The sequence below is a fragment of the Arachis duranensis genome, chromosome 8 (genome assembly GCF_000817695.3).
Source record: "Arachis duranensis cultivar V14167 chromosome 8, aradu.V14167.gnm2.J7QH, whole genome shotgun sequence".
NCBI lineage: Eukaryota > Viridiplantae > Streptophyta > Magnoliopsida > Fabales > Fabaceae > Arachis > Arachis duranensis.
The window spans coordinates 47,626,401-47,651,845 of NC_029779.3; the positions used below are offsets into that span (position 1 = coordinate 47,626,401).

The following is a 25,445-nucleotide window of genomic DNA, read 5'->3' on the forward strand; positions in this document are numbered from 1 at the left end:
TAAGATAATTATTTTAAAAATATTAAAAATAATAATATTATTACTCAGCTAAATTTTCCATCAAATCTTGTGAGAAGCCAATTAAAATTTAGCATCATTGACTCCATTTAGTTTGGGAATTAAATTAGATTACTTTTACCCTTTTTAGTTGGAGATGGATCCTTCACTATCTCTAATTTTTCCACAAAGTAAAAAAGTAAAATATGTTTTCAACCCTTTTCAAAAATATCTTTGTCCCTTAAACCTCTCTTCAATGTTCTTATTATTACTTCACTCTTCAGCTTCCATGGACAATTTTTTCTCCTCCTTCATCTTCTTCTTCAGCCTCACTATTCAACCCTTTCACCACTTACCTTAGCCTTTATCTCAAGCTTTTCTGCCCTAATTTCGATTGATTTTTCATTTCTCTTACCTCAAGTTTCTATTTTTATCTTTCAAAAACCCTTTTTGGATTCAGCTAAGTGTTGGGGTTTTCTGAATTTAGCTAGATATACACCATTCTGATTCCAAAGTTGCACTCTTTTTGGAGATTCCGGAACTGGGTATGTGACAATATGCTTGATAGATCTTCATTTCTTGTTCATTTATTTATTTATTTTGTTTTGTTTTGGTTCATGGGCATGTAGATTTTGGGTTGAAGCATTGGGAACTTCTAGAACCTTTGTTTGGTAGATTATAAAGTTTGTTCCTTTTGGAAGGGTTGTTTGCTTCATCAATAAAGTTCTGGCTTCAAGGGCATCTAGATTTTGGTTTGTGGCATTGGTGGTTCTAGAATCTGGAATTTTGTAGTAGCTGCTTGTGAAAGTGTGTTCCTTTATGAAGAAGTTGTTTTGCTTCATCAATCAAGTCTGAATTTTGTGTTCAGCACAGAATAATTTAGTAACAATAGAGATCTGGCTTTATTCCAATTTTCTTGGTTTATTTATTTTATTCTTTTATTTTTGGTGGTTCTTACATTATTTTTTAGTTATTGCATATTTTCACCCTGCTGATGTGGTTGGTAAAATTCAGATTTTATTTTTCAAGATGAAGAAATTTAGATGTCATGGTAGAACATCAGATTATTCTTTCAAAAGAAATTCTAAGCTAAGTTGACTCAAACAAAAGATTATGGAAACATATTTTTTATTGCATCTCATACTTACTACAATGACCTGCTTATGTCTTTGTTGCAACCATTAACATTGGGAGAAACCACATTTCATTTACCATATAAGGATCTTTTTGATTTGGAAGATAAGATTTCATATACTTGTTTAAGGGTAGTATTAAGAAGGATTTGACTTTTTTTATTAGTTGAGTATACTTTACAATCCTAACAATGTTGTTCTTGTTTTTCAGATATAAACTATGCTGAATTGAGGGTTTTGTAGACTTGTTGGGATGCCATATTGAATTCAAAGGCAGTTTGCAATTAGTCGAATTCCCGAAAGACATGTGGTCAGCCTTTTTACAGCTGAAATGAAGAATTTGCAGGTTTTGTTTTTCCCCATTTTATATTTGGTATTTAATTAGTTGCCATAGCTGCAATTATTTTCCATTTTCCAACAAAATTGATCATGATGTGTTTTCATCTTAGTGAGAAGAAAAATTCACCATTTTCACACAAGGCACTTATGATCTCACAGTAATTCAACATTTCCGGTTTCCGGTAGTGCTTTGCTAAACAATGTTTTTTGTTGTCTAAAAGGCTAATAATAATAATAATAATCTTAGAGCTCGTTGTATTCTAGACTATGTAATATTGCCATGTTTTCCACTCTCGTCGTGATCTTCTAGATTCATCGTATATTCATGCTATGGATTCGCAGAGTACAGAGGAATTGCAGTCACCAACTCAAGCATCTCATGAGCCGAAGAGTGAACCACCAAACAATCACACAAGTGATGCTCCCGTTGCCGACTCAGGTTCGGCATCCGCCTCGAGCAATGATAACAAGAAAGTTTCGCGGCAGGATATCGAGCTTGTGAGCATTACAAATTGTTTTCTAGTGTTTTGACTTTTTTGCAGTGATAACTTATAGAAGCTAATCTAATATGTTTCTTTTCTTTCTTGATTAAATATTCAAACAACTTTTGTAGGTCCAAAATTTAATAGAAAGGTGCCTACAATTATATATGAACAAAGATGAAGTGGTCAAAACACTACTGACTCGTGCTAAGATAGATCCTGGATTTACAACTCTCGGTAGGTATCTTGAGTTCTCTGTAATGCCTTTTTATTTAGCATTTTGGTAGTGATAATTATAGATTTATAGTCTATTGTATAAGTTGTTCTAAGAAGCTTTTGTATCCAAATTAATGAGTGACTTCTGTTTTATCAAGAATCAACACTGTGATATATATTGCAAATAAAAGCTGTTATTCTAAACAATGCTTTTTCTTGATTCAGTTTGGCAGAAGTTAGAGGAAGAGAATGCCGATTTCTTCAGGGCGTACTACATCAGGCTTAAATTGAAAAAGCAAATACTCCTGTTTAATCATTTGCTTGAGCATCAGTATCATCTGATGAAGGGTCCCATGGCAGCAAAGGTTCCATTGGCTCCAATACAGAATGGAATCCATCCAATGCCTGGTAAATTCTTGCCCTCTCATTGGTGTATGTTGATTCAAATAACATCTGCATTCTTTTTTTACTCAAGATTTTGAGAGTTTTAGTTAGGAGTCTTCAGAGTTAAGATTTGGCCAATAATCCGAATTCTTGTATTAACATTTGTATTCTAGTGACCATGTTACTGAAAATTTTCTGTGTATTATCTATTTTGCTGGCGATTATTGGTAATTGATTCCGTGTTGGCTTTGTTTAATTTAAGAATTTTTATAGGAAGTAATATCTTCTATCAAAACATAAAAGTACTTTTTTCAATTGTCAAATGGTAAATCAAACAGATGCTTTCTTTCTTGAGTGTTGAGGTTTGTTGTTTCCTTTCCTGTTCTGCATATACTGTCTCATTTGTCGAATATTCCTCCCGATTCACATTATCTGTCATTTTAGAGAAACTATCTTGGCTTGATACACATTCATATGCTCACATTTCAAGTAATATTTAGTGTGCAAATAATTCAAGTGACTGATATTGCGAATCGAATAATGTCGTTGCATAAGTGTACTTATTCACTTATTTGCTTCTCTCTTTTCCCATTATGCTTTTAACTCAATTTATTTGCAGTGCAGTTAACAACCTACCTATGGGATATCCAGTGCTACAACAGCCTCCGATGGCAGCTGCGGGTCAACCTCATATGGACTCTATGGGTATATCGAGCTGCCATGTGGTTAACGGAGTCCCTGCGCCGAGCAATTTTCATCCCATGAGGATGAATTCCGGAAATGAGTGAGACTCTTTTCCGATTTCAGATAATTCTTTTCATAGCTAGATTTTGTGTTTTGTATTCTGAAATGCTTAAGGGTGTGTTTGGTTCGCGTGATCATTTTTAGTGTTTTCTGTAAAACAGAAAATGAAAACGCAAACCAAACACACCCTTAAATGGTATTTTCCGGTTGAGAAGTAACAACTGATTTCAGCATTGTACTCTATAGTAGTGTTTTTATCTTATGTTTCTTACAAGTTTGCAAAAATGGTTATGCTAGAATTGTTATGTTAAATTACTTTTGAGGTCCTTATAGTTATACTCATTTTTCAATGAGGTGCTTATGGTATATATGCTTGTAACAATTTACTATACTGTGTGAAACTTTTCAATCAAGTCCTTATAGCTTAAGTATTTGTAATCAAGTCTCTATACTAGACAAACATTTCTCAACTGGACCACCCCTTAAGCTTAAAGGTTTTGTGATCAAGTCCCTATGTTGGATGATAATCACAGTTCTTTGTAAAAAAAAAAAAAAATTGTACAATATAGGGGCTTGATTACAAAATTTTGGAACTAGAGGGACTCGGTTGAAAAATGTTTTAAACTAAGGGATTTGATTGAAAATTTTTGTACAAAAAGGGGGGAAAAAAGAACCTTAAAATACAAATGTTTAAACTACAGGCATCTAATTGAAAGTTGAGTGAAACCATAGGGATCTCTGGAGTAATTAAATTAATTGTTATTGCCATTTTGTCCTTGTTGTGTACTAGTTATATTGGTGGCATGGTGGAGGTATTTTTCCACCCTCCTTTGTTGAAGTAATTTGCTTGATGTAAATGGCTAACCGCGTCCGGTTTTGTATTTGTTGAAGTATGGTGATGGACCACGGTGGTCCCGAGATGGCGCCGGTTGCTCCACCGAATGGTGCAATGTCATCAGTGTCCGACATGCCGGTGAGTCCAACATCGGTAGCATCCACCGGCCATTTCCCCTTCACTGCATCAGAGATATCAGGAATGGGCACGGATACATCGGCTCTTGACACAGCGTTTACATCGGATGTCGCTACTTCGGTAGGGCTACAGCTTGCGGCGGACGGTGGTGCCGGAATCTCAAGATCACTTGATCAAATTCAGTGGAACTTTAGCCTGTCTGATCTAACAGCTGATTTGCCAAACTTGGGAGGTATTTCATCATTTTAGATTGTCATTTGATGATTTGAACACTGAATTCATTTCCATGAAATTGCACCTTTTTCTGTCACTATATATGATACGGGTTATGTTATGTGTACACTAAAACCAGCCACCAAAGTCAGTCACTAGTATAAAATACATGTTAGAATACAAATACACATCAAAAATAAATTAAACCACATATGTATCTATACATAAATACATTGATAGCTAATTTTAGTGGCTGATTTTGGTGTACAAATAGCATTTTTCATATGACACTAACCTTCCCAATAATAAACATTAAGGGAGATTAGTGTAAATATGACAAATTAAAGGGGTGTGAATGTAATAGTTAATCCCTAAGGTTTTAAACTACTATTAAGCAAATAAGCATGCCGTGGGAATCCAAGTTAATTGATGGATATTCAATCCAATCATGTTTCGCATACATAGAAAATCCGAGACCAAATTAGTCACTTGTATAAAATATATATTTAAATTTTAAATACACTTTGAACATGTGTGAAACAAAAACAAACGCACATATATGGGTGACTGATTTTTAGTGTTTATATAATATTTTTATATTCGATTTTAATATGGATGCTAATAAAAGGGCTATTCTTAATATTATATTATTTTTATGTCTTATATTTATAAATCTTGTTGATTTTTCTTTTCCAGATCTAGGAGCTTTGGGAAATTATCCTGGTTCACCATTTTTGCCATCTGATTCAGACATTTTGCTAGAATCTCCAGACCAACAGGATATAGGTAAATGTCAAATACAATGATACCTCCATAATATATAAGAAAGTTTTCAATTATACCGGTATATTGATATTTTAGTGATCTTAATTACTATACTATAAATATTTCAAGTGTACAATGATATTTTATTTTATTTTTCAGTGGATGACTTCTTTGTTAATTCTGAGCCACCATGCTCCCAATCAGATGAGGAGAAATCTTAAATGAAGGTGATGAATCAAAGTTATGTTTCACATTAAAGAAAACAAATGTTAGCTTAGGGGAAAAAAAAGAAGGAAAGAAGTTAGGACTAATAATAAAAAGTTAAATGTCATCTATATAGCATAGTTGACATGTATAACAGCCTGAATGAAATCTTTATCTATCATATAAATTTCTATGTTAATTAAATTAAATGGGTTTTAGATGCAATGTTTTGTATTCTTTTGGGAGAGATTTGTTGTTCATGAATAAAGTGTTGGGAACTGTGTTCTTTTGTAATTTTATTTTATTTTATTTTATGCATTTTGGATTTATACTCTTGGATACTTTTGTCGGTGCCAAATGTTGATTTGACTTCTTTATATTCTAGAGTTCCACATTATTATTATTATTATTATTATTATTATTATTATTATTATTAGGCCAATTCTACTATGCAGATTACCAAAAAAAAGCTTGTGTCTAATTTAAATTAGTTAATATTTTTAACTAATATTTAATGAAATTTTTTGTATTAGGCTAGTTACTGCAATTTTTGGATTAGACTTCCGTGATAACAAATTTTAGGTGTAAAAATTATTATTAATTAATAAAATTATATTAATTTGTTAAAAATTTTGTTTTATCAATTTGAATAATTTAAATTTAATTTATCCTGTGTAACAAAAAATACTATGATTTTTAAAATTTTATTTGGTAAAATTTTTTAATAAAATTATTTTTTTTCTTTGTGCATAAATTTGATGTACTAATGTAGAAAAAAAAAACAATAGTAATAGTTTCTTTAATATAGAAATATATATTAGCATTTAATTAAGAAAAATCGTAATAAATCATGTAAAAGAGGGAATAGACATTATTTTATGATTATTTTTATCATTTTTTAAATTTTTTTCTTACTATCACATTAAATTTACGTAACAAAATATTTTAAAGGTATAGTATATTTGTACCATTATTTTTAAAAAAAATATAAAATGCTTCTCATTTTATTTTGTCACTCAGGATAAATTAAATTTATATTATTTAAAATTATAAAAAAATTGTCTTTAATAAATCAATCTAATTTTATTATATATATAATTAGAAAATTTTGTTCAAAACTTTTTTTAAAGGTAATAGTATTTCGTAAATATTCATAATTACAATATAAAATAAGAATAGCAAAAATATTATATAATAAAGTTTTATTTAACAAAATCAATTCAAATAATAATTTTTAAACAAAGAAAAGTTTTATATTGAGATTGAAAGTATGACATCAAGTTCAAGTCCAGAACTCAACTAATGTTATGACCAAACACCAAAAAAAATTATTAATACTAATAAAATCCAATTTATCTAATTTAAAGGATGTAAAAGTAGTAAAATGATTAACATTTTTTACATTTCTCGTTGCGATAATTCAGACGGTGAGTCCATCGATAATAATCCCTATATCAATGCGGGTTCCACTATTATAGGTAAAGCCTAATAATAAATTTTTAAATAGAATTTAAATTTATAATAAAATTATCGTTAATGAGTTGGATTAGAGAATATTACGAGAAAAAATATATAAACCTAAATGTTGGAGAGCCTATATATAGACAACACAACAATAACTTTACGGATTAATCTTATCTAATGACACTTTAATAAAGGGTTGATTTAAGGAGGTTTTTTCCACCATGTAAGGCTTCTTTAAGACAATGGAAAAGGTTTCACGTGAGACACGTTTGGTCGATTAGAAATTAAAGAATGGTGACAATCCTCTTCCTCTCTACTTTATTTCTTCCTTTATTATTTTGTGTCTTCTCAATTTTACATGCCACATACACTTCAATCTTGGGTTCTTGAATCTTGACCACCATCTTATTCATATAATATAATGTTATGCTGATGTGGACAAACAGTACAAGGTAGGTCTAATAATAGGCATAAAGTGGTTATTATTAATTTATCATAGTAGTTACGATACTCATATAATTTTGATAAAATTTAAAAAGAATGCTAAAATTAAATTAATATTTTTTTAATATTTAAACATATTTTTAAGGTTTAATTATTCTGTTGGTTCCTATTATTTCACTAAATTTTTAATTAGGTCTTTATATTTTTTTTCAATTATATTTTTATATTATATCAGATTTTGTAACTAAATTTTTATCGTAACAAAAACGTCAAAATTAACAGAATATTTAATTAAATTATACAGAATATTCAGTCAAGTATTAGGTATATTCATTTTGTTTAATAGAACATTCTGTTAATTCTAATATTTTTGTCATGACAAAAATTTAATTACAAAATCTGATATGATATAGGGACTCAAGCAAAAAAAAATTATAAAGACCTAATTGAAAATTAGTGAAATTATAAGAACTGACATAGTAATTAAATCTATTTTTAATTTAAAAATAAAAGTAAAAAATATTTCAAAAATATTAAAATTATAATTTTATTTTTAGCAATAATTTTTAAATACTACTAAAATCCTATAGCCACCGTAATCACGTAGCAAATATAGACTCCACCTTAATGATAGGATCTCCGCTAAGAAGACAATGAAAAATCTAAACAATGTGAACAATAGGATGTAGATTTAGTCCAAATACATATGAAAAATAAAAAAATACTCCACAAATTATCTAAATAAAAAAATTCACTCTATTATTCCAAAAAATAACCATCACAAATCCTAATTTATCAAAAAATTTCACTCCTATTATTCTTCTCTCTCAACCGGCTGCCACTTTCACCTTCATCAATAATCATCCAATTTCACTGTAACTGTTTGGCTTGCCACACGTCGCCATTGGCGTCGCTCACCCATAGTGAAAATAACCATCTACTTAAGGATAAAAATAATCATCCACATACCTAATAAATTGAACATCCAACATATTTTAATTATATATAATTAAACCCAATCCAATCAAAATAATCATCCACATAACAATAAAAATAACCATATGGATACTTACTAAAATGACCATCCTAAAACAGCGACGCCGTCAGGAGGGGGTTCTGGCCGAACCAGCAACGGACGAAGAAGTCTGGCCACGAGGTGGTGAGAGCTCGACGACGGATGGGTGCATGGCGTAGTAGCGCCGGGGCCAACGAGTTCAGCCAGCAAGGAGTAAGACTATATGGAAAGAGAGAGACGACGGTGGTTGAAAACGACTCCGAGGTTGGCTTTCGGTGTGGGAGAGAGATGAGCCTGGCACAACGGACACGCGACGGGGAAGACTTGCCGTCCGCAATGATGGCTGCCGGGAGAGTGATGCGAAAACAGCAGCAGTAGCGTTGGACTAAGCGCCGGAAATCGAGGCACGTCGAGTTGACTGACGGAAGTAGAGGTGGTGTCGGTGAAAAGTTGTGGCAACGTCGGTATGGTAGGCGGGAAGTGCAGCGGCGCGAGGTGAGGACCGGAAAAAATGACGACGAATTTTAGATGTGTATTGAAGGTTATAATGAAATTAGAAATAATCGTTGGTATCGTGAATGAGTTTAAATGCTAATTTTAATTTTTTAAATTTTAAAATAATTAGTATTGTTTCCGTACTTTCTATAATAATAAAGAGATACGTAAAAGCATTATGCATAAAAGATTTCTTTCTAGATTTGTATATAATTATTGTTAGAGTTCATGATAATAACTTATGAATAATAAATTTGATAATTAGTATAGATGCTCTCTCATATAATATAAAGTACTATTTATTTATAGATAGTGAACAAATCATAAAACAATCAAATAATAAATGTTTAATATTCTATTATTAATAAAAATATCAATAAGAATTATCTAATTAATATTTAAATATCTTGATATTATCTAAGTGAATAAAAATTTTTATAAAAAAATAGATATTATTTAATTTGATGATGCTCGACTGCAATTATATTGCAGTCACTTTATATGTAGTGTTACATAAATGGAAACGTGTTGCACCATAAGATAAAAGTGTTGAACCTTATAAAATAAAGAAGAACAAATTAAACTTGGATATATGGTGTCTTCAAGCTACAAATAACCCTACCTAACAAATTAAATTATTGATGCCTCACATGCATCGTGAATTTTTTTGAAGAGTGCAATCAATATAATTGGTTTTAAGGGGAGAAAAAGAAAGAAAGAAAGAAAAAAAAGAAAAGTAAAAAGGAATGGAGAAACATTGGCATATTGGTGCTTCTCAACTTTTCTTATGGGGCCATGCATAACACAATGACCATGATTTAAAGATTAAAGAGAAATATATAAAGCAAAATAATAATATAACCTAATTGTTTTTTTCTGCTTTGATGCACTTCATTCTCATGCAGTTATCAATATTATATCAATCATGTTGATAATTTTTTGATTGATTAGCCATGGAGGAATAGAAGGAGTTTAAATATTTTATTTGAATGAACTATATATGGGAAGGGATATTCTTGAACTTATCTTTAATTATTATAATTATTATGTTTAATTATTATATATAATATTATTACTTTATTATTCATAATATATAATTATTTATAATATATAATGGTATATATATTATATATCTAAATATCATATACTAATATAATTTGATTCAGCCACTTTTAAGTTATTGTTATTGGAGTAATTTTAAATACTAAAACATAGACCGACAAAAAAAATTCAGCAACTTATTCAGTTTAAAAAATGTTATTCGTATAATAAAATTAATCATAAATCTATTAGTATATAAATATATGTGAGATTTAATTTATTTTTAATGTATATTTATATTTCAACATGTATTTTATATATAGTAGTGACTAATTTTAATATACACATAATATAATCGATTTTTTTTGTGACTTAAATAAATTAAACAAAGAAAAATAAAACAAACAAAATAAAGGAACGGCTTAAAAAGAGGGACAGTCCCGTTTAAGACTATTCTTAAACTTCTCCCAAGATGAAGGAAGCTCTACATGAAAAAGTTATAACTTCATCGCCATTTTTGCCATAGTGTCTGTCACCGTGTTTGCATATCTTATAATCAAACGAAAACTACATGCCAATTTCAATGCATGATATCTCTCATTTTGAGTATCAATGAATCAATAAATCCAAAACCATCTTGGTGATTAGTAACAAAATTAAACATTTCCACACAATCCATCTCACAAATAACATCTCGTTGACCTACATTTCAAGCTAAGAGATATCATCTCTAAATAACAAATAATTCCCCTTAAAGAATACTATTACTGTCGATCATTCTCAAACACTCCTTTTACCAACTCCAATTACAATCTTTAATAACACAAACAAAATCAACACTATCATCCGAATCAAAATAACTAACATCATAATTAATCTTAAAAATACCGATGGATAGGTAATTTCAAAAACCATTTATATAGCATAGTCGATTAGTTTAGCTTTATTAATATAATTTTAATATAATATTATTGTAGATCATGAGATAATTTCTATTTCAACTTTTATTATGATGTCCATGTCAAAGAAAACCACTAATTGATTCATAGACCAACAATTTTCACTTTCCAAGTCTTTGCTTCTTCTCTTCAATTTACTCATCAATATCCCCTCTCATAGCTGCATGAAAACAATAATTGCCAACAAAGAAATCTTTCTATAAACAGTGAATATATACTGCTTTTACTTATGGAAAATTTCTATATTTGAAAACCTTCTCTTTCTCAATTATTCATGAAAAATTAAAGGATCAAAGTTCCTCATGCTATAAGGTATGTGTAACATAATTTGTTGCTCCTTTGAGTTTTGATGAACTTGTATTACATACAAGGTACTTTGCATATTTATACCATGCAACCTTATTATTATATATTATTAATTAGCAAAATGCATGGTAATTAATAGAAGCTATTACTTTGGTTTTTCATGAATTATTTTTCTTATTATTATTATTAGTATACTCTTTTATGTTGTGTCATCAATTTAATTCTATTTTTTTTATTTTTCTTTGAGAAAACCCTGCAAGTTCTTGCAAATTACAGTATTATTATCTTTCACTTACATGGAATAATAAATAATTAATAACTAAATGCAAAGTAGTCTTGAATGTTTGCTTATCATTTTATTATTATTATAAGCATATGATTCTTTTATTTATTTATTTTTTTTGTCAACTTTTTTTTATTATCTCCAGAAAATAGTTTGAGTTTGATTCATGTGATTTTTTAAGAATTTTCACCTCTAGGTATGATTCAATATTTTATCTTGGTATGAACTTTATTCTAATTAAAAAATAGTTCCACTTCAATACTAGCCTTCTTTTTTAATTATTTTAAAAATAGTTCCCCTACCAAATTGAGAATAAAAACAAAGACAGAATATTCTAATTTGTGTTTTGATTTTGGCAGGGTGGACTCTTCTACTGAGCTAAGTACAAATTTCTAATCTTAATCATGACTGAGAAAAAGTTTGTTAGGTTTGTGTTTCTAAAGCTGATTTTTTTTTTGCATATATTTCTACAGTTTTTTCTTTTTCCCACAAGGAAAAAAGTTATTTGTTTCTTTCACTTAATTAAAGAAAAATAAGGTTAATTTCTTTTAATTACTATTAACCTCCAAAAATAATTGACTTCATCTCTATAAGCTCTTATTGTGAACATTGGGGCATATCTGAAATTTGATATGTTGATGAGGGCGAATTTATCACCTAATTTTTTTTATGAAAAAGAAAAAAAATATTTGTCTCATGTATGTCAAACTAACACAATATTAATTTCTGATTTTTAATATAGTAATACTAGGAAGACAATAGCTAAAGTTATATTATACATTTTTGTATAATTCATTCTCGATTAATGTAAAATTTCCATTACTTATACTTTAAATTGAAACATTTTTTAGTAGGTGAAATTAGTATGATGAATGGAAAAAAATAATATAATATTGCTTTAAACAATTGAACTAAATAATTTTTTTTCTTCTTTTTGGTTATCAAAAAGGGCTCAAAGCCCAAAACAGGTTACCAGAAAAATCCTAAAAATAAGATAAAGCACAGACGAGCCCATTTAATATTGGGCTTTAAAAAGTAAAAAATAAAAAATAATAAAGCAAAACCCAAAAATAATATTATAATTGTATTTATCAACCTTAAATATTAGATTTACATTTTAGCCCTTCTTCACCCTTAAATTGCACACTCCCATTATCCTTTTATTCCTTTAGAAGTAAAACCCAAAATAAAAAAATTGCATTTAAGTCCATCAAAATTAAACAAATATACATTTTAAACCTAAGCTACTGATTTTGTTAATTATATGGAAATTCTACATCTCGTTACACCTAGTGAGATTTAATTATAGCACATTTTAAACTTTGGACAACACATTACACACTATTCAATCATTGACTTAGCCTCTTCAAAGTTTTTATCTTATTGTCATTGTTGGAGAGTTGAAGAATGTGATCATTTTAATGTGGTTGGAACAATTGGTAAGAAAAATTTGTGCTAGCAACTTAAAGATCGGTTTAATTACAATAAAAGATGGTCAGAACAATTGATAAGAAATAAAGTCAAATCTCACAAAAGGATTCAGGTTTGATTATTGCCATGCTATTAATTGAGGGTTATTGTGAGGCGGAAGACTCACGTGCATTTGTTTTCGTGTGAAGTTGATAATAAAAAATTGTTAGATAATAATTTAGTCAAATTTAACGATTTTCGACTATAAACTTCAGATTTTCACCTATTGTGAGCGCTCAAAAGGTCTTGATATATGTATTAGTATATGGATGTTAAATTTATCTAATTTTTTTAGTTTAATTTTGATGCACTAATTAACAGTGTAAAGCGTTTTACACAGTCGTGCAATCATATTCGTTCTTTTTGAATGACCATTCACACAGTCAATATGAAAGATAGTTATTTTTACTAATATAATATTACATAATTAGATACACGTCTAAAATTACTTTATCCTAGTGCATCAAAATTAAATTCAATTTTTTTTTTTGTTTAAAAACAAAGTTTACCTATCATATCCAATTCTAATTGTATTTGTGCAATGTTGTTGACTACAAAATAAAAAAAAAATGCAGATTTGAGGATTGGAGATCAGATTCAAATACAAGCATTATTGAAAAGTATGATCTATCCACTGATGGATTCTTCAAAAGAAAAGTTATAAAAAAACCAGGTGCAAGTCCTACTAATAATAAAAGTGATGGAAAAGAATCAACCAATAAAAAGTGTTCTACTAAGATCAAGGTTCTTGATCCACAAGGTCCATTGCTTCAAAAATGGAACAAAATCTTTGTGATCATATGTGTTATGGCAATTTCTGTGGACCCTCTATTCCTCTACATTCCTGTGATCAATGAAGAGAAGAAGTGCCTTAGTTTGGATAAAAGATTGGAGATTGTTGCTTGTGCTCTTAGAACATTCTTTGATCTTTTCTACATTATTAGGATCTTGTTTCAGTTTAGAACAGGGTTTATTGCACCTTCTTCACGTGTGTTTGGAAGGGGTGAGTTGATTCATGACACAAAAGCCATTGTCATCAGATACTTGTGCTCAGATTTCATCATTGATATTCTATCAATTATTCCACTTCCTCAGGTAAATAACTTGTTTGTTAAGTTTCATGTAAAAGATAGAAAAAATTTCAAGTGTATCGGGAACACCGGTGTTCCAGTTGTTTTAACAGTTGATTTCAATTAATATATATTATATATATTTTTTATAATTCAGATCAACGGTTAAAATAACGGGAACACCAGTGTTCTCGGTACACTTGAAACTCTTCTTAAAAGATGTAATAATTTGTGGTGATTTTAACATTTTGAAAATTGTGGTGTTAGATGTACATCTTAGCTATCCTTCCAATACCATCAAGCACATTTCCATACAAGGTAAAGAACATGTTGAAGTTCACAATTCTAGCTCAGTATGTGCCAAGACTTCTGAGGTTGTATCTTTTATTCAAAGAAGTGACAAGCACTTGTGGTATTCTCACTGAGACAGCATGGGCTGGTGCTGCCTATAATCTTTTTCTATATATGCTTGCAAGTCATGTAAGTTCATTTTAATTTGTTACTCACATTAGAGAAATTTCCTTCCTTTTTTTTTAAAGTTTTTTCTCTCTTAATAAACTGTGTATAAAAAAATAAGCATTTAATTACTTTTATCGGTGAATGCATTAAGGTTAATTTTTTTATGTATGGAAGTGAGATGAGTGAGATACTAAAACATTATAATTTTTAGTATTTTTTAAAATTGTGTACCTCAAATTTAAAAAATTTTTCAAAACAGAAATCGGACGGTCCAATTTTTGTATTTTAGAAATCGGATGGTTCGATTTTTGTAACTCTCAAAAATTGAGTGTTATATTTAAAATTAACATCCGAACAATTCATAATCCAGAAAAATACTATTATTAACCCAATATCAAAAATAAAAAATGCAATATTAATAACGGATAAAAATTTTTTTTTATTTTTCTTTTTCTTTTGAAAAACAATTTTATTTATAGAAAAGTTTAACAACACTTTTAATTAGACACAATACATCAAGCTTAATACTATAAGAAACAAATGCACTCAGTATTTTTTTTACCAAATTCAAAAGTAAAAGGATACTTGGAATTTCTAATGGTTAATAATATGAATTATCGAATTTGTTACATCTTTGCATATCAGATTCATTAGTAACATAGTTAAAATATGTATTCAATTCAAATTGACATTTTCATTTTCTAAAACAAACATTGATCTCTCCTAAGATTTAAATAATAATAATAATGCACAAGATATCCTTACATTATTTTAAAATATAAACATAACACTAGTTTTCTGTAAAGGATAATTCAGGATATAAATCAAAGTCACCTAAACAAATAGAGAGTATAAATACACAATGAATAAGTTCACTAAAACTTAGGACAGGTTAATGAAATTTTCCCTAAAATCTATGTTAAAATGATAGTACTATACTCATTATTATCTTTGTGTTCATTAATATGTCATACTAGGTGGTTGGAGCTTTCTGGTACTTGTTCTCAATAGAAGCAGAGGTTAGGTGTTGGCACAAGGTGGTGAAATTTCATAACTACTCCAGTTATGTATACCTTAGCTGTGGTGGAATGGCCAACAATAATCCACAAGTTCAATTACTTTTGAGCAAGGATAATTATTGCCAGCTTGAGAGCCCTGATGACATAAAAGATCAAAGTGTTTTCAATTTCGGAATATATACTCAGGCTCTAATGGCTCATATTGTAGGATCAAGTACAGATTTTCCTCAGAAGTTCTTCTTCTGTTTTTGGTGGGGTTTTCGCAACTTAAGGTCAGTAAAAAAAATGTTTTGTGTAATTCATTTTGTGTGTACTTATTTAAGACTCATTATTATCTTATCATCATAGGATAAAATGAGAGTCGCATTCTATCCTACGGTGATAAGTCATAAATAAGTACACAGAAGTGTTAGTTATTGTATCAGTATACTTATCAAATAACCTATTACACTCTAACCAACTTGGGTTGGTCAGCATTCGTTCGCTTAAGCAGGTGTCGCGAGTTTAAATCTGACCCTGTGTATGCAACAACCTATTAACCAGTAATAGACTCTTAATGGAGTTCAGACGGATACCGTAAAAAAACCAAATAACCTATTACACTCTAACTAACACTTTGTTATATCCTTGTTTGTTTTAATGTTATGGATTTATCATTATTAAGTGTTAGTGTTAATGACCTAATTTTCATGAAAAATTTGCACATATTTATCTGAAGGGAGAATTCTAACATAAACTTTGTACATTACATAATACACTAACTTTGAAAAAGAAAAAAAACACATTCATATAAAGTCATAATGTTTGTCCTATTTTGTAGTTCTCTTGGACAAAACCTCTTGTGTAGTACTTACATTGGGGAGAATATATTTGCTATCCTCATTGCCATCTTTGGATTGGTTCTGTTCTCATCACTCATTGGAAACATGCAGGTATATATCATTCTTGGCTACAACTATTATTAATTAGTAATAAAGATCATATCAATCAATAAGGCAAAAGAAAACAAAACCTAGAATACTTTTTGTTGCTTCTTCTTCAAGAAATGAATTCATTACTTTATTTGTGTTGAACATGGTTGTTGTAGAAATATCTACAATCTACAACTGTAAGAGTTGAAGAGATGAGGATCAAAAGGAGGGACGCCGAGCGGTGGATGTCGCACCGGATGCTTCCGGATTCCATAAGAGAAAGGATCAGAAGGTATTTACAATACAAATGGCAACAGAATAGGGGTGTTGAGGAGGAAGCATTGATTAGAAACCTTCCTAAAGATCTCAGAAGGGACATTAGGCGTCATCTTTGCTTGAAATTACTTACAAGAGTGAGTTTTCTCGTTTTTTGAAGTCATCTAATTAATAAGGCAAACTATTTTATATGGTGAAAACTCAGGTGCAGTCAACTTCATATGAAGTTGATAGTTGAGAGTCGTTACATGAAAATTTAGTCAAATCAATCAAATCATCTAACGGCTCTCAGTTATCAACTGCACCTGAATTTTTGCCATTTTATACAGTCAACTAATTATATCATATGTTTTCTATTATTTATGACGACGTATCACATGTCATTATATAGTGCATAATGATTTAACTTTTACTTTTATTTTAATACTCTTCTTTCTACGGTTGTATTTGGTTGTATTTGATAAGTGTCTCAACATAAATAATAACAAAAAAAAAATAAAAAAATAAAAAAATGTCTTGATTTTATTTATGTCATCATTTGTCAAATTGTGACTATTTCTATATTTGTTTTCTTCTTTGGTAAAATTTGTACTCTTTGTTATCTCTTTATTTTTAGTTTGACACAAGGTCTAACATTTTAAAATTCGCTTTTTAATATTTGAAAATGAAATTCGTCAATCATTCTATTCGTCCATGTGGCTCCTTCAACACGAAGCATGCCATGTGGCAACAATATAAATAAATTCAAAATGACAGAACTAAAATGATAGTTTTTTAATGTTAAGGACAAAAATGATACTTAAAATTGACGATCAAAGTAAAGCTTTGCTGAATGTGTGATAGATTTATATGACTAGACTTATTCATTTGTTGTAGGTGCCAATGTTTGAGAACATGAACAAACAATTGTTGGATGCAATGTGTGATAGACTGAAGCCAGTCCTTTACACAGAGAAGAGCTACATAGTTTGCGAAGGCGATCCGGTCGACGAAATGCTCTTCATTATGCGGGGAAACCTCAGAACTGCCACGACAAATGGCGGCAGAACAGGCTTCTTCAACTCCTCTGAGCTGAGAGCTGGTGACTTCTGTGGAGAAGAGCTTTTGACATGGGCCTTGGATCCAAATTGCACTCCAAGTTTACCAATTTCAACAAGAACTGTTGAAACCATATCTGAAGTTGAAGCTTTTGCTCTCATGGCTGATGACTTGAAGTTTGTTGCTTCGCAGTTTCGAAGAGTTATAAACAGCAAACAACTCCAGCATACTTTCAGGCAAGCCTTCATAACCATGCATCATTTCATTCATGTGGAAAAGTGTTACACATAAGGTGCATAGAAGCAAAAATGGTTTTATTAGGTAGAGACTAGACTTTAAAATTAGTCCAATAAAATAAACAAGTCGAGCTATTGTTTAATTGGCTTAGATATATTCCTGATTAATTATATTGATCACACTTACAGACATGAAATACGATACAATATGAAACTTTTAATTTTTTCGAGAATCAACATATATATAAAATATAAATTATTTTTAATTATTTGTAAACTCATTTAAAAATTTTAGATTGAAAATAAGGTTGAACACATTAGCACCAAATAGTATTTGAATGTCGAACAAATGTCATGTCTAAAATATATTTGACACAGTCTCAACAATTCAACTAAATTTTTATGTTTGGTAACAATAGATGCATCTCTACTAGAATCTTTTCTGTCTTAACTCCTAAACATGAAAAAAAGAAATAGAATACAAGAGTAATAAGTATGGTACATATGCTTCACATAACCTTATTACTAAGCAATGTGTCTGCAGATTCTACTCCTTACAATGGAAGACATGGGCAGCATGTTTCATCCAAGCAGCATGGCGAAGATACCGGAAGAAGAAAGCAGAGAGAGTGTTGCGCGAAGCCGAAGAGGTGCAATCTTTCGGAATGGAGGATGGATATAGCAACAACAGCAGCTCATCATCACCAAGCTTTGTTGCCACAGTTTATGCACAAAAGTTTGCAGCCAATGCTCTTAGACCCATAAGAAGTGGCAAACGCACCAACAAAGTTTCACCACCGACACAGAGGTTACTACCACTTCTGCCTCAGAAACCAGCTGAACCAGATTTCACCTCTCAGAAGCATTAAAAGCCAACAACATTGAATCGGTTAGGCTCTGATATTATATTAGAATTTAGTGGACATAACTCAGCCTTGAAAGCTAGTTCAAGGGCTGAAGAATGTCTTGAACTTATATAAACATTATAGAAACATTATCCATGAGAGTGAGAGTGGTAATAAATTTCAAGTAAATGTTGCAGTTGTGTGTGTAAATACTGTACCTAGAAAGTGTTAAGAAAAAGTTTCATACAACTTTACATGGATATGCCATGAAAACAAATCAGCACTAATAAGAATTTTTCTGGTGATTGTTTTCTGCCAAGTTGAAAGAAGGCCAAGTTTTGATTGAAGAACTATTCAATAATCAATTTGTAAACCAACCATGCATTTATTATACACATATTTTATGATAATTGACAAAAGAAATGATAAACAAATAAAAAAATGTGATTAGTGTGAAAGAAACACCATTAAATTTTTCTTCATTATTTCTCTTTAATATGTATAAATAATTTATCATCTTCTTTCTTTTTTTTTTCCCAAAGGCAGTCATTTACTTTTATTCACCAATAAAAGAAAAGGAAGGTATTGTCCCAATTGAAAGACATAACCGTAAAAACATAAGAAAGGGGTTCTCCCAAAAGTTTCACTTCACGCGCAGGTGAGTAAACGAACAGTAAGCCACTAAATGGAAAAGGGGAAGAGAAAAACTAATCTATTCTTGAGGGGCGCAGGGGGCGGACAAGAATTTCTTGGTGAGCTCTAATAACGCTAGTGGCAATCTCTTCCGGATGGGTAGCACCAGCACCTTGCTCAAACACTCTTCGGTTCCGGTCTTTCCATATATGCCACAATAAAATTGCTACAAGAAGAACCTTGCTACTCCCAGTTGGTTGCTTATCCAGGAGGCTTGTTGTTGAACTCCACCAATCGAAGAAGGTGGTTGAGTTAGAGAAAGGTACACATGCTTCCATTTCTATCTTCCTCCATGTTAATTTTGCATTTTGACATAGAAATAGGCAGTGAGTTATTGTTTCGCTCTCTTCTTGACACAGTGGACATGTTGCAGGCGTATTGGGGAATCTCTGATGGATCAGTTGCATGACTGGAATTCTTCCGTGAAGACATTTCCAAAGAAAAATTGTAATCTTCTGGGGTGTGAGCAGGTTCCATAGCTGGGCCCAAATTCCTCTTTGTTGCATATAAGCTGGGCATAGATCAATTGGTTCATGAAAGAACAGGTAAGAAATTCGGTATCCGGATGCAACGTCGTAGCATTTGGAGTTATTAAATAGCCACTGAACTTTGTCTGGTCCTTCTCCTGGGGATATTGTTAGAATTTGTTGTGCTACCTCAGTGGGAAAGACCTCGGAGACAAGCCTTTGGTTCCATTCTTTATTTTCAGAGAAAAGGTCCTTGACTAGTGTCATTTGATTTGATGTTTGGCTGGAATTGATGTCGCAGGAAACTCTATATGGGAAGGTTGAAGGAAGCCAGGGGTCTCTAAAGATCCGAATGGACTCGCCGTCCCCCACTTTCCAGATTGTGCCTTTTTCTGTCACACTCCGTCCGTGGAGAAGACTCTGTCATCCCCAGGAAGGTAATACTCCTCTATCTGCACTTAGTAAATCCCCATACCTGTAATACCTGCCCTTTAAAATTCTGGCTAGGAGAGAGTTAGGATGGGTTATGAGTCTCCAACATTGCTTGCCTAGCAAAGCTAGATTATGTGCTCGCAGGTCTTTCACTCCCAAACCTCCCTCGCTCTTCGGCCTTGTCATCTTATCCCAGCTAATCCAGACCATGCGTCTTTCCTCTCCATGCTGTCCCCACCAAAATTGAGTCAAGATACTATGAATGTCCTTCAGCAACGTATCTGGGAGCCTAAAACAAGATAAGGTATAAATGGGTACTGCTTCCCCTACTGCCCGAATCAAAATCTGACGACCTCCACTTGACAGTAAACTTTTTTTCCAGCCTTGCACCTTCTTGAATACCCTGTCTTTAATGGCACTGAAGGTGGATTGTTTTGATCTATTTATTACTGAAGGGAGCCCCAAGTACTTGTCTTGTGCTCCAATATGAGTAATGTTCATCCTTGTTGCCAGGAGTTCCCGAGTAGCATCCGGAGTATTGTTACTAAAGAAAATGGCTGACTTAGATAGATTAATCTTCTGTCCGCTAAAACTTTCATATGACTCCAAAAGCTCTAGGATTCTATCACAACCTTCCTCGGAGGCCTTGCAAAATAAAATTGAGTCATCAGCAAATAACAAGTGACTAACTGTAGGACATCTTCGTGTTATCTGAATACTGTGAATTAAACCGTTTTGCTCTGCCTTGTGTAGCAGGAAGGATAGACCTTCCGCACAAAAAAGAAAAAGATATGGTGATAGAGGATCTCCTTGTCGGATCCCTCTATTTGGTTTGAAAAAACCAAAAGGTTGGCCTTCCACAACAACAGAGTAAGAAACTGTGGTAACTAATTCTCGGATCCAGCTAATCCATCGCATGCCAAATCCCAGTTTTTCCATTATGTACCAAAGAAATTTCCATTCGACCCTATCATACGCTTTACTCATATCAAGCTTAATAGCCATTTCATGATTCAGCCCCCGTTTCCTAGTTTTAAGATAGTGCATGCACTCATGAGCAATTAAGATGTTATCAGAGATCAGCCGTCCCTTCAGAAAAGCACTCTGATTAGGGCCTATTAACTTATTCATACAACTTTGTAATCTATGCACCAACACCTTAGAGATAATTTTGTACATTGTTGTAGATAAGCTAATGGGTCTAACCTGGGACATGTTGCTAGCGTCAGGAACTTTCGGTATTAGGCAAATATTTGTATGATTAAAGCTTTTTAATATTCTCCCGCCTCCAAAGAAACTTTTAACGGCTCGTGTTACATCCTCCTTTACAATGTCCCAATAGAACTGAAAGAATTTTGCTGTCATTCCGTCATCTCCTGGGGCGCTTTGAGGATGAACACTGAAGGCAGCCCTCTTAATTTCCTTGTCTGACACTGGTTTTTGTAGCCTCTGATTCATGAGAGATGTAACCTTAGGCTCAAAGTCAGCAAGAAAAGGCTCCGGATCTGCTTGATTGGTAGATGAAAAAATGCCTGTAAAATATTCCTCAGCCACTCTTGCAATGTCAGCTTGAGAGGATACTACTTCCCCGTTTCCGTTCACTAGTCGCCAGATTTTATTCCCCATTGTACGCATTTTGAACTTCCTATGAAAGAAGGCAGTGTTCCTGTCCCCTTCCTTAAGCCACTTAACCCGGGACTTCTCCTTCCAATACAATTCTTCATTTAGGTATGCCTTTTCAAGCTTCGATTCGACCTCGTGGATCTCAGTTCCACCGCAGATCCCTGCTGCCCTTATTTCCTCCAGTCGGGCCTTAAGTGTCTCAATTTCCTTTTTTGAATTTGACCGGTTACTTTGTTGCCACTGCACAAGCTTGTGGCGGCACAACTTTAATTTTTGAGCGATGATATACATCGGAGAACCTTCAAATGAAGAGGCCCAGGCTTCTCTAACAATATTCCTTATCTCCTCTATACCACACCACGTCTCTTGGAACTTAAATCTTTTTTTTTATTTTTCCATCCGAGGAGTAGTGTCCAGCAATAAAGGGGCATGATCTGAACCATTTTCGGCAAGCCTGAGAACGGTTGGTTGACAAAAGGATTGCAGTAGCTCCGCGTTTACTAATACTCTGTCCAAACGTTCCTGGATCAATTCATTCCCTGCCCTCCTATTACTCCAAGTGTATTGTCTTCCAATCATACCTAGATGCTAGATCCACCAGATCAATGTCACCAATGAAGAGATTGTCCATCTTTCCACGCCATGGCCAGGCCTTCGGCAATGCCATTTGGATTAACAATATGCCACTTATTAAAACCACACGACCTCAACTTCGCTTCCACATTTCGAGTTTGGTTTTTGGTTTCACAAATAAAAACCAACTCGGGAGAGTGGGATTGAGATATCCCTTTGAGGTTATGGATTGTTTGAGTATAAAGTATATAGTAGAAAAACACTAATATCAACAATGTGCAGCCAAAATTATAGGCCCCATTCACATGTGATATTATTTTCAAATAGTAGACACAAATATTTTGTCGTAATTAGCTAAATTTCACCTCTTTTTATTTTTAATATTGGGGTTACAGTGGTGTTTTTTAATAATGTAGGAACTTAGTGTATTTTTTGTTTATATGAATATCATAAGTCTAAAGGTTAAATTTGTAGTTTAAATTTTTTTTTTAAAATTGCAAGTTTGAGCATCAGATTTGTATTATAATATTAAATTTTTTTTAAACATACTAATTGGACCATTCAATTTGCTTGAGAACGAAAAATTTTTATCTCATCACAAATCGAATCTTCCGATTTATGCACTCCAATTTATGCACTATAAAAATCTATTGAGGGTCCAATTTATTATTTAAAATTTAAAAAAATTTAAATTTATATCAAAGAAAAACACTTCAATTAACTATGATACTGGATTACACAATTTTTTTTCCATTTCCACAAAAATTAACCGAATTCCACACTTCTGGCCCATATTCCACCAAGTGATATTATTTTATCTTAAAATGAAAGTTGGATGTTGAAAGATGAACGCGGAAATCATATGAAGATGCCATTTAACTAACTTGGGTTGGTCGAGTGGTCAGCTCACTCGTCCGCTTAAGCAAGTGTCGGAAGTTCAAATCCCGCCATGCGCATGCAGCAACTCATTGGCCAGCGACAGACCTTTAAATGGAGTTCAGATACGCAACAGATTAGTCTTTGACTTGTCAGATTGGGAAATATCGTGAGCAACAAAAAAAAATACGAAGATGCCATTTTTTATGATTATGATCTGTATTCAATAACATTAGTCCAAAGTCCACTTCTCGGTCAATGCTACGAACTCAATGGACGTGATTATGCTTCTGTGAAGGCTGTTTTTACTACTGTAGAACTTTCTATTTTCAGAAAATTTTCACTATATCTGCTTTGGTTTCTGGTAAGGAAGTTAAATGCAGAAGGCACTTTCCCTTTCTTTTTGTGTTTCCCTCTCTTTCTACTCTTTTCAGAATAGGGTTTTGGACTTTGGCTCATGATTCTTGAAGATGAAATGAATCAGATTTCCTTTCTTTTTTAATTATATATTTTTTTTTTGTTTCCCCATGTTTTATTTGAAGGTTGACTTGACGCCTAAGTTGTTGACTTCTTCTGGTTGGCTTTATATTTTTGCAACATTAATTTCAAAGTTATAAATTATTGACATATAATTTTTTAAAAAGAAAATAAAGCTTAAAATTTTCTCACTTAATGACTTAATGAATGCAGAATAGCAGCAGAAGCATCATCATGGCTGCAAAGGAACAGAAGTTTGAAAGGTTTGTTTGGTCAAAGCCTGGTTTTGCCAAAACTATTGCATTTTTATTTTATTTCCTTATAATAGAAAATACGTTATTGACTTATTTTTCATATCCTTCACTCAGAGAATGTTCATGTCAATGATTTTCCTAAGAAAAATGATCAAATTCACCTACAACAATCTTATTTAGACACAACTAAAAGTTGTTGGACAATTTTTTTAGAGCAACTGCACTATGAATCCCACTCATTCTATCTCTTAACTTTGTTTTGCTTCCTGTTTTTCAGAAATTACAAACCTTTTAAGTTAGAGTAAAACTGCATTTCTAATAGCTGTACAAATAGCCGATAGCATTTTTGTTTTTCTTCAATTCACAAGACTGAGATCCCTTGTATAAGGGGAAATAAGTGCCAAAACACTTGACTCAACCAAGACTTGAGACAATTCATGCTATTAATTAGACTACCTTCTGTCCTAGTTGCCTAGTTTTGGCAAGTCCCAGAATTGGATAAAGAACAATATAGTTAACTTCCATATTGGTGGTTCAAGATCTTGACTTCACTCGGTCACAGATTTTGTTCATCCAGAATTGGGCTAACAAGAAACAATGTTGCATACCATGTAGAGGATTTATCTTATGGTTTTTGCTGTTTTTGGAAACTAGATTTTACTTAGTTTTTTTTTTTTTTCTATGCAGGCTTGAGGATTTGAGATCAGATTCATCTGTGAGTATTGAGAAGAATGATTCAGCTAGTCATGAATTCAACAAAAGATTGGTTACTAAGAGAAAAGTTCTTAATCCACATGAGCCACTACTTCAGAAATGGAACAAAATATTTGTGATCACATGTGTCATGGCAATCTTTGTGGACCATCTTTTCTTTTACATCTCAGTTATCAATGACAAGGGAAAATGCCTCAACTTGGATGAAACACTGAAGATCACCGCATGTGTCCTTCGCACATTCTTTGATCTTTTATATGTTCTTCGTATCATCTTTCAGTTTAGAACTGGGTTTATTGCCCCTTCTTCTCGAGTGTTCGGAAGGGGTGAGTTAATTGATGACAGTATTGCTATAATGAAAAGATACTTAACTTCAAATTTCATCATTGACATTCTATCAATTATTCCACTTCCACAGGTATCTGCCTCTTCTACTCATTCACTAATCTTTAAGTTAGCAATGCGTGTGTTTTTGTATATCATTAGTTACCTTCAGAGGAAAACATTTTACATTTTTACTATAACAAGTACCATGGAATCCAAAATATATGAAGG

At 31.9% G+C, this 25,445-nt stretch overlaps 2 protein-coding genes across 7 annotated transcripts in view; both read left to right on the forward strand.

Annotated features, from left to right (window-relative positions):
* Positions 1-266: 266 nt before the first annotated feature.
* Positions 267-5,827, forward strand: LOC107463413 (uncharacterized). The gene is made up of 9 exons (XM_016082204.3): positions 267-542; positions 1,342-1,476; positions 1,812-1,967; positions 2,083-2,188; positions 2,393-2,575; positions 3,176-3,335; positions 4,187-4,500; positions 5,178-5,267; positions 5,406-5,827. The coding sequence occupies exons 2-9, from the start codon at positions 1,462-1,464 to the stop codon at positions 5,465-5,467; spliced, it is 1,086 nt and encodes a 361-aa protein (XP_015937690.1). The 5' UTR covers positions 267-542; positions 1,342-1,461; the 3' UTR covers positions 5,468-5,827.
* A 5,198-nt stretch (positions 5,828-11,025) lies between these two features.
* The window catches only part of LOC107463392 (cyclic nucleotide-gated ion channel 1), a 30,432-nt gene continuing 16,012 nt past the window's right edge, over positions 11,026-25,445 (forward strand). For 3 of the 6 annotated variants that reach the window (XM_021129935.2, XM_021129943.2, XM_021129942.2), the window contains exons 1-6: positions 11,026-11,180; positions 11,817-11,884; positions 13,503-14,022; positions 14,265-14,477; positions 15,434-15,747; positions 16,296-16,407. In XM_021129935.2, coding sequence (XP_020985594.1) covers positions 11,862-11,884; positions 13,503-14,022; positions 14,265-14,477; positions 15,434-15,747; positions 16,296-16,407 — 1,182 coding nt within the window. In that variant the 5' untranslated portion in view covers positions 11,026-11,180; positions 11,817-11,861. Of the gene's footprint in view, positions 11,181-11,816; positions 11,885-13,502; positions 14,023-14,264; positions 14,478-15,433; positions 15,748-16,295; positions 16,408-16,562; positions 16,800-17,538; positions 17,937-18,480; positions 19,102-23,710; positions 23,810-23,987; positions 24,022-24,135; positions 24,186-24,863; positions 25,309-25,445 lie in introns of those variants that run through there. The other 3 variants (XM_016082183.3, XM_021129940.2, XM_016082178.3) reach the window with 3 other exon arrangements.

Coding starts and splice junctions, on each gene's coding strand:
- LOC107463413 (XM_016082204.3), top strand. Junction 3,336..4,186: donor AGGATGAATTCCGGAAATGA/GTGAGACTCTTT, acceptor TATTTGTTGAAG/TATGGTGATGGACCACGGTG. Junction 5,268..5,405: donor TCCAGACCAACAGGATATAG/GTAAATGTCAAA, acceptor TTTATTTTTCAG/TGGATGACTTCTTTGTTAAT.